Consider the following 10537-nt stretch of genomic DNA (forward strand, 5'->3'; position numbering starts at 1 on the left):
ACGGACGAACATTTTAAAAAGCACGTTTTTCCCGAACGGACTGACAGAGAGTTACATTAGAGACAGACAAGGTTACGGAATAGTTATTTAAGATTTTAAAGACTGAAGAAGAAAGATCGGTAGCTCAGGACGTTGAAAATCGATTCTCGATTTTCAGGTAAACATTGTACTAAAGACTCGTTATTTCCCGTTTATATAATTATTGTTATTTATTGTTATAGTCGAATATTAATTGTTGTTTATTTTTGTATTTTATTATTTACTTCATAATAAAAACTCGATTTTCAGACTTCAGAATCGATCCCCGAATTATCTCCAGATGACGATCTTATATATACATACACATATATATTTGTATGGATATATATATCGCAATCATATATCGTCTTTGGCACTTTTCGCAAATGTTCCTTGCAACAATATGCCATCGTTTGGCATTAAAAATGTTAATTGCGAATGCAGTAGAGGATAGTAAAAACGAAGAATGAAGATATTCGAGCAAAACGCAATACACTTAGCTTGAAAAGCAGTAATATCTTGTAAAATAACGAGGGAGACGTTCTCGTCTGTCAAATGCAAAAAAAAGGTATCGACGAAGTAGAACCTTTAAAATTGGCGACGCCTATGTTTTCTTACTAACCATCCTGAAATTGCTAGACTCAGTCATCATTCTCATAACTGAATTTTCTAGCAGCTGTTTATACTTACACTGCATACACTGCTGCTTACACTGGGTTTTGTTGAGATAAATGTCATGTTGGTATGATCGCTAGTTCCTACATCTAGAGTTGGTGCTACTGCTTTGCGATTCTCTTCTGTTTTTTCCCCATCTTTTTTATCTAAGTTTTCGCTGTGTGTAAATGGCTGTACAAGGTGTGTAAAGTACACAGGATACAGAACTAATCTGTATGAATCAATTGAATATCAAAACCCAAACCAATGTAATAACAGCTTTAAACAGCATCTGAAAAACGATAACATTCAAGAAAACAACTTGCGATTAAAAGAGTCGTATATCGGAAATATATATATATATATATATATATATATATATATATATGTATGTATATGTATATGTATCTATATATTTACATATATATATGTCGGGTTTGCGTTAAGATTAGAGTTAGGGTTAAGGGCGTGAAACGAATCCCTATTGGCATTAGATGTGATCATTACGCAATAGAGAAGATATTTACTAGTGCAAATATGACTATGATAGAATTTGACAAGTAATCGCGATAACTAGACACTCGAGAAGCTAAAGACAATGATCCTAGGCTCAATAACGAATCCGCGGTCAACGGGACGACGAACTCTACTCTTCTGTAGCGTCTAAGTTGTACTTAATGTTAATGCAAGGAGCAATCACTACGTATAAGGATGACAATTCAATCGTTGATGAGATCGTCTCCAAGAGAGTGTCTCTCCGTCACGGTGACGCTGTCGAAGAAAACTATGATGGATGTGCCTAAGGGCACGAGATCATCGGATTCGCAGAGGAAGTCTTCGTTCGAAGGGTGAAGGAAATTAACGTTACTGTTAATTGGTCAATTTCCATGTTAGTGGTTAGAGAAGGATGTTAGCCGTCCTTGGGAAAAGTTGCTAGCGGGAAGCGTCGTTCCTGGAAGGATAGATTTCTCTTATCTTCCCGTAGTTGGGACACGGACTATTTGTCTATTTGAAGGACTTTATATATCTGCAATTTAATATTCGTAACGGGTTCTCGGCCAGCTAAACATATACTGTGAAGAAGCGTTGACATCTGGCAATCATCTTACCCGAAGGACAAAGTCTGCGTGTGGCGAGCCACGGGACAGAAATAGTTGAAATGTTTACCGTCGTGCCACGACCCAAGTATCTCGTTTAAGGAGAGCTATAAAATTACTTCATGCCTTTGTTAGACAAAACGTTCATCCCTTGACCGCGGCTACGTTCGGAGACTGGTTGTCGCCACGAGCCCGAGCTCACTATCATAAACCTCAAATAAGTACAGTCTAATAAAATGACAACAATTTCTTAATACGGCTACGGTGGAATCTGAATTACAGTACTAAAGGATCTTCCCAAAGTTCCAAAGGGAAGGTTTCGGTGTTCTTTCATCTCCGACATATATATATATATATGTATATATATGTGGATATGTATGTGTATATATATATACATACATATGTATGTATAAATATCTATGTATATTTATATGACATGGTATAATATGTATAATACAATATAACATAATGCTACAGCGTCTTACTATTCGCATCGCGAGAGACCTTTATCTCAAAATGAATTTATAAAATGTTACAAATGGTTCAATTTTCTTGCGGAAACCCTGTTCAAGATGTTTCATATATTGAAAAATCTGCGTACTTATTTCTAAAAATAATTTTATTATAATCCGCGATGATTCAAACCGAGGCTGGGTACACGCCATAAAGTATTGGGTGCCATAAAGTAAAATTAAACGTGTAACGGTAACCTAAGACTTTAGACTATATTTTACCTTCCTACTAAATATTTTACCCGCTTCAAGCGAGAATCGTATTGTCTTGTATATAGGGTGTTTCCTTAGGATGATGGTCACCTGAACCGAAACAATGTAGCGATTAGGGGTTGACGAGTATCTCAAATCTGAAGCAGAACGATATGGATATTCCAAACAATACGAAAACTCGATTAGAACCTAATACTAACCATCTATTATCATTTCCTCTTTCATTATGTGTGTTAATAATTAATTGCAATTTTTTGTCGCTCTCTTTGACTCTTTAGACTCCGTAGCAGCTTTTACTGATATTTTAAACAACGCGTTAATATTGACAAGTAAGAAGCGAACAAATAAGAATTCCTTCAAAAGCGGCATCATTTTCGAAATGTGAGTAAATAAGGGGTATAATTTCTGTACCTTGCTGTACCTAGCGTGCGTCGTTTACTTGAGAACAGTACAGTGCAGTACAGTACAGGGTCGTAGCATCGATGAAATTTGATTGGTTGATAACTTGTACTGTGAGTGGGGATAAGATCTGTAGGAAACAGGTAGTTCCTTCTCCGTACATAGTAGTTTCAAGGTTCAGTATCTGATTGATGGTCGAAGAGCTTGTTCGTTCGTGCGACAACGCAGTTTTAGTAAATCTAAAAATATAAAATATACAAGAATAAGATATTAAATCTTTGTTAAGATTCCACTTGAAGAGTTGGTGTGCTGTTGAATCGGGACGTGAACATCTGATATTGGTAAGTTTTGTCTGTAATATATTCCTGTTTCATCAATTGTACGCGTATAATATTTCTCGAAAATGAGTAAACTAAAATCGTTTTACCATTTATAAGTCAAAATATCGTAGCGAAAGCATTTATGTAGATTGTACAGAAAGTTTCGTGATTCTTCAAACGCTTCAATTATCAAATAAAATCGCTGTAATTTTTCAAAGACAATTTTTAATTTTTGCGCTAAAGCAAACGGGGCTGAGATTACTTCGATAATATCGGCTTGTTCTAATCAGTAGATATTTTAATCTTATATTATTTTTTTAAATAGGTTTTAAGACATTTCGTCGGTTGACACAATGTCGTCGGCTCATTCAATTTCGTCCGACGATGCAACATCATCGATTAATTCAATATCGGCGGACGATTCAGCCGCAGCAGTACCTTCAACATCGGCAGCGAGGCCGGTGCATTTAATATCACCGAGACCTTCGACGTCGTCAATGCTACCAATGTTCCCCTACCACTCGTCGTCGCCAATGCTACCAATGTTTCCTCACCACTCGTCGTCGCCAATGCTACCAATGTTTCCCGACAACTCGTCGTTGCCAATGCTACCAATGTACCCCGACCACTCGTCGTCGCCAATGGACTTAATGATTCCCGAAAACTATACGTTGCCAATAACGGAATTGCTTTCGGCAATAATATCGATGGCTCCATCTTCGTGGCGTGAGATTCGAGAAAATTATGATGATTTTCGCTTTGAGGCAGCAAGACTCTGGAGTTTTCGAAATTGGCCTCTATCATTCATTCACCCTACCAGTCTTGCAGCTGCAGGATTCTTTTTTACTGGTGAAATAGATAGAGTGAGATGCTTCGAGTGTCAAGTGGAGATAAGTCACTGGGCACAGGGTTATTTGCCCATGCAAATTCATATAATGTGTTCTCCGGAGTGCAGATTTATCCGCAATGAACATTGTGATAATGTACCAATTGGAGCAAATCCCGATAGAATTCTACGGAGAAAAAGAAGAAATATATCTTGTCCTTATGGTTTGAAATATCAAGATTCATTTGATTTTCATGACCGTATATTTTCAAAACATCGACGAACCCTGTCGACATATGAACTTTGCCGTTTGGGTCTAAGAAAAGTTGAGGAACCAAAAAATTTGGAATATGTCAGTTACGAATCCAGGTTAAACTCATTCGCAAGATGGCCTGCATACATCAGACAGAAAAGTGAAGAATTAGCCGATGCTGGCTTCTATTACACAGAAATTGAAAATATCACTACCTGTTTCCATTGTGGAGTTAGAATAGGAAATTGGAGACCACAACAAGATCCATTGGAACTACATGCAATTTTGTCTCCCACCTGTTATTTCATATCAACAGTACAGGATTTCAAACATGCTAATAACGTAACAGGCCAGGAGTTATATGAAACTTCTACAGAAGTAAGTACAGTAACATATACCCTGAACAATATGTATAATTAATAATTCGAACATATGCTTATGTACATTATATTTATTTCAGACACCAACACAAATTTCGTATGGGATTCCTAAGAGATCCAATAGTGAAAATGATACTAATGAAATGACTCTCGTTCAGAAAATTGGTAAGTAATAAAAATAAAAACACAGATTGATCATAAATTCGTTAATTTGTATGAAATCCGTATACGTATAATAAATTTTATTATGTGTTATATCTAAATATACTGTTTACTATTTTAGCTGCTGCGAAGGAAAAAAATCGAGCATTGAAAAATGCTCGTTTGTGTAAAGTTTGCACGGTACGAGAAACAAAAGTTGTATTCCTACCTTGTGGACATGCAGCAACCTGCGATTACTGTTCACAAGCTTTCTCACGATGCATAATTTGCCAACGAGAAATTAATGCAACAAGTCATATCTTTTTGACGTAATGCATGCACATATGTATATATAATTGTGTACATATATAAATTAGCTTATCCATATTTCTCATATAAATATACTTTACAATTTTTAAAAATTGACGGACTCACATTAAAATTTGTGATACCATGTATCGTTAAATTAAGTGTATATATCATGAAATGATAAAATATTTTATATCTAGTACTATTTCTACAGTAATTAACAAATAGGAACGTAATACTAAATTGATCAAATACATTTTTTCTTTATATTCTTGGCTTTTTTTGTATTTTAAGTGTATTTCACTTAATTATACATTAATTCGAATTATGTATCTTATTTTATCTGAATAAAGTAAACTTTTTCCGCATCTAACTAATTGTTTTTTGTTTTACTCCCCTTATTGTCATTAAAATGACGCTGTTTTATATAGATGAATATATATGTAATACAGTTTCATTTCATTTATTATTATATATATATATATTATGTAGTTTCATTTTATATATATACATACATACTTCAAATCATAAAAATTAGAGCTTACTTTTTCTTTTATTATACTTTCATTGTGCATGCTTCGCTTATGATCTTCTCTATTTAATAATAGCTACCGCAGGAAAAATATCAAAGACAAAAACATTTAACGATAAAGGAGAAGCTACCAGAAGCTAAATCTGATAGAGATGGCAGCTCATCTTTACCAGTATACGAATATTTATGTTTCTAAATTCTGTATGATTAAGTAAAATTACATATAATCGTTCTATAATTCATTAAACAGGATCAAAACAATATTGTGGAGACAATGGCAAAAATAAATCAGTTGGATCAATTGGAGAATAGTGAATTGAGTGATTGGCTAAAAGGGCGTTCAATTCCATATAATTCTAAAGCAAAAAAGTGTATTTATTAATAAATTATTATCGCTCATCAAGAATACAACAATTTTACAGCCATTTCGTATGTAAATGTATCATATGTGTTCTTAACTGTACTAAGTTAGTATAAAAAATAATACCAATATGCTATAACATAACATATTATATTTTTACATTCATACATTAGAGCAGCTTTAGTATATAACAAATAAAATAATAATACATAGTTAGATATAATTAATAAAAGATAAAAAATTCTTTTTGTACCACCGATTTTTTATGAACTATTTATCACAATTTACATAGCTTTTCTGTCAGCTTCATTTTTTATACCAATTTCAATTAGTTCATTAGTTCATTTCATTAGTTAAAGTCATAAACAAATCAATGTCAACCTGAAATAAGTTTACAATATTAATTTATAATAAATATAATATTTTATACATGTAACAACATATTTACTTCTTGAACGAGGAATTTAGGTATTGACCTAATCCGTAATGTTTTAGTAAAATAAACACTTTTGCTTCTTCTGAATTTAAAATCATTCCTCTTGGAGGTGTCCTGTAACGTGGTGGTGATGGTGTATTTTCCCTAAATACATTTTCATCCTTCATATTTGGAAGAACATTTTGTTGGCGCAATAGACTAAATTCAGGCACATATTCAAGAATAGCATCAACATCTTCTTTGTGTTGAATATTTAAATCTTGTGGCCGAATGGACTGTAACACTTTGCAAACAATATAGCTAAATTAAAATATCATATTTACTTTGTATATAATATAGAGCAATAACTAAGATACCTCTGCATAGGTAGTTCGCTTACATTCTTTCTACTTTTTGAACAAGTTAGCATTGCTTCATCTTCATCTTCATTTACAAACCATTGTTTCTCCTTTGTTTCATCTTTGATATTCAAAATTAATTTCCTCATTATGTTCATTTTGTGTAAAATATATATTTGAAGAAGTAGGTAGCAGTTTGTTCAGATTTCAAGTCAAGGTGATTGGAAGTAAACTACTCTGAACACTTTCTCAATGATTTGTCTCTAAACTTAATGCACAGGGTTTTAAAAGTTCTTTTGGATCTTTTATGACATTGTTGTTACAGTTGACATTATTGCACATTGTAGTGTCAAATGTAACTATCGGTATCTTATGAACATTTAAAGGAGACTTGTTACTATTATTTTCATTTACTAGTTTGGAAAGACTCAAACAGTCCTTGTTATCTGGTTCATTTTCTATAAGAATGTTATCTGAGTTGTCATTCCAATAATCTTCTGTGTCAAAATATTTTGCCAAGTCTTTTATTTCTGGTACTATTGACTGCTTCATCATACTGTAAGTATAGTCATCTACTTGAAAATTAATGGTAAAAATGAGCAAAAACTCTAGCAGCAATATTATGCATCGTAATTGTATCAATTTTAAACAAACTGTAATATCTTACTACATTTTGAAACATTAAATCCTAATTCTATTAATCTGAAAAATTAATTTTTATCATTTTTCGTAGTAGCAATGCAAAGTGGTGTAACATCATCATTTACAGAATTCAACGGTGCTGATGGACATGCTTCATATATAGTTTCAAATATATCTTTATTGCAGCTGCCAATCCAAAAACAGACATGCCTACAAACCAATGGAAATAACGAATTTACTGATATAACAATATTATATATTTTCATACGATACATTAATATGTTTACCTAAATCAGTTGATTCATTCACATTAGCACTTTTTTGTAAAAGATATTTAACCATTATAATGTTTCTATTGCAAATTGCTAGAATTAATGGTAATAATACCCTCTTTTTCATGGATCTTAGCTTTCACATTCTCTATTGTGTCGGGAACATCAACTTCCAAGGTAATGGCTTTACCAGTAAGCGTTTTAACAGAGATCTGTATTCGTCCGCGAAGTCTCAACACTAAATGGCTTGTGGACTCTTTCTGGATGTTATAATCCAAAAGAGTTCTTCCATCTTCTAGTTGTTTGCCAGCAAAGATCAAACGCTGCTGGTCTGGAGGAATACCCTCTTTGTCTTGGATCTTTGCTTTAACATTCTCTATTGTGTCAGAAGCTTCAACTTCAAGAGTAATAGTTTTCCCTATTAAGGTTTTAACGAAGATCTGCATGTTGCTAGATCTAGGAAACTGTACAAAAAGACAAAAAAATTATATTAATGTACAATATCGTGAAAAAATGTGCTGTGGTAGTAAATGCTAAAATAAACATTTTGTAAGGAATAGCTGTATATTTTTTGAATTTATAAAAACATTAATCAGCTCAAATTTTGTTAAACAAAATGATGGCATCACAGCAGAGTATCGGTTATTGGAAAACTTATCTAATATTATTTTACATAAATATGGAAGAAACAGCTGTTATATTTACATTTCTTGAAATAATTTATAGAATAGGTTTATAGTTTTAGATTAGGGAATTTGCAACACAAGTCAATTTAAATTTCCTTGATAAACAAGTATAGAAAAGCACTAGAAGGTTAATTCACAATAGATAATGTTAAATAATGTACATATATATATATATATATTTGCCAAATTATAGATTCTAAATTCCCTACATTGAAACATTATAGTTAGGTATTACAGACGCATTTGGTGGGAAATAAAGATTTTGATGTGGGTTTGCGTGGATCAGGGCCGGCACAAGGCAGGTTCAGCGTTTTCGCCGGAACCCGGGCCCGCGTTTTGAAAGGCCCTGCGGTCTACGAAAATTACCCAATTAAAAAACAGCTATTTCGATTAATTTTTTACAGAATGATGATATCATTAACAGATGTAAGACATTTTTTTAGTAGCGATGATTCAGTTTAAAGGAGTGACAACAATCATCAAAGTTCAGTGTAACTCCAGAAAGTCCTCATATCCTGGAAATTACTTTAGATAAAAATCCGGGCGCTCTCAGAGGAATGTACTTTTTAGAGAAATTAAACACTACATAAATACTTTCTTGCAGTCAGTCATATATGATTACAGATTTTCTGCTTTTATTGAATTTTTTGCCCCTTGAAAGCGAATTATGACGTGAAAAAATATTACACGGATTTGTTTAAAAAACTGCTTATAAAAATATATAATATGTAACAGCATTGGTAAATAAATAATTCTTCGTTATAAAATTTAAATGTAAGATTTGAATGTGTATTTAGGCTCCGCAAAATTTTGGAAGTTGGCCCCACAAAAAGTCACGCCGATCCTGGTATGGATTATAGAATTCTAATAAGAGACAGTGAAAATAGAAGGGAGAGAGAAAAGGAGAACAATATCCGATGTATCCCTTTCTATTATCTAATGGATATATATTATTTTGATTAGGGTAATTACATTTTGATAAGGGAAGAAAAGAGCAGAAGAACTTGTTTCGTAGTCGTAGGCATAGTTGTATACACAGATGTGAAAAGTCCAGTGGAGGGAATCAATTTTAATAAATAGTAATAGGAGTTATACGGAATAATTTATTTTTCAAAGTATAATAATAATTTATTTTCTCAAAGTGCAAAAATATAAAAGCTTTGTATCGCTTCGAAGTGGATTCAAACAATTTGCTGTAGGTCTTGAAATTTCTCTATGTAGTACACAATAGAGACTCGCTGCATGTTAATCATAAACAGAATTCCTTGTCAGACATACGGGCAGGAAAGGGAGGAAAATAAAATTATCTGCCCATGCGTCGCCTTTAGAAAACATATTTTTCCACTCGAATGTACCAAAGGATGAATCATTTCGGGTGATGAAGGTTTCATTTAGAATTTTTAGAATAATAGCTGAATTTTGCCAGGTGTGATAAAGCCGTTAAGAAACGTACCCCCTATTTTACGATCGTTATAAATAGAACAATTTTTCTTTGGAAATTCCACTTATTCTTTTCTTAGGAATTAGAAACTTACTGCAAGATACAAGAAAAATGTAAATTTTACAACGTTCACTTGTAGCCCTAAGAATCTTTGGTGCCTAAGACGCATCGAATGCAAGATGCTAGATAAAAATAAAGGAAAATTAGAAAAACAAGCGAAATGTGAGTAAACGGATACAGAAGATACGCCGCTACATTGTACACGAATATAAATAGCTGCTAGAAAATTCAATTATGAGAATGATGATTGACTTTAGCAATTTCAGGATTGTTAGTAACAAAACATAGGCGTCGTCAATTTTAATGGTTCTACTTCGTCGATAATTTTTCTTGCATTTGACAGACGAGAACGTCTCCCTCGTTATTTTTCAAGATATTACTGCTTTTCAAGCTAAGTGTATTGCGTTTTGCTCGAATATCTTCATTCTTCGTTTTTACTATCTTCTACTGCATTCGCAATTAACATTTTTAATGCCAAACGATGGCATATTGTTGCAAGGAACATTTGCGAAAAGTGCCAAAGACGATATATGATTGCGATACATATATCCACACAAATATATATGTGTGTGTATATATGTGTAAGATCGTAATCTGGGGATAATTCAGGGATCGATTCTGTAGTCTGAAAATCGAGTTTTTATTAT

The 10537-nt window shown here is 33.0% G+C and overlaps 1 protein-coding gene and 1 pseudogene across 1 annotated transcript; one reads left to right on the forward strand and one right to left on the reverse strand.

Annotated features, from left to right (window-relative positions):
• The first annotated feature begins 3077 nt into the window (after positions 1 to 3077).
• On the forward strand, positions 3078 to 5495 carry LOC100652265 (baculoviral IAP repeat-containing protein 7-B). The gene is made up of 4 exons (XM_048413432.1): positions 3078 to 3234; positions 3539 to 4670; positions 4753 to 4837; positions 4956 to 5495. Exons 2-4 carry the CDS (start codon positions 3567 to 3569, stop codon positions 5144 to 5146), a joined length of 1380 nt encoding a protein of 459 aa, XP_048269389.1. The 5' UTR covers positions 3078 to 3234; positions 3539 to 3566; the 3' UTR covers positions 5147 to 5495.
• A 513-nt stretch (positions 5496 to 6008) lies between these two features.
• On the reverse strand, positions 6009 to 9759 carry LOC125385097 (annotated as a pseudogene).
• Between the last annotated feature and the right edge of the window lie 778 nt (positions 9760 to 10537).

The sequence above is a fragment of the Bombus terrestris genome, chromosome 1 (genome assembly GCF_910591885.1).
Source record: "Bombus terrestris chromosome 1, iyBomTerr1.2, whole genome shotgun sequence".
NCBI lineage: Eukaryota > Metazoa > Arthropoda > Insecta > Hymenoptera > Apidae > Bombus > Bombus terrestris.

Coding starts and splice junctions, on each gene's coding strand:
- LOC100652265 (XM_048413432.1), top strand. CDS start 3,567: ATGTCGTCGGCTCATTCAATTTCGTCCGACGATGCAACATCATCGATT. Junction 4,671..4,752: donor TATATGAAACTTCTACAGAA/GTAAGTACAGTA, acceptor TATTTATTTCAG/ACACCAACACAAATTTCGTA. Junction 4,838..4,955: donor GACTCTCGTTCAGAAAATTG/GTAAGTAATAAA, acceptor TTACTATTTTAG/CTGCTGCGAAGGAAAAAAAT.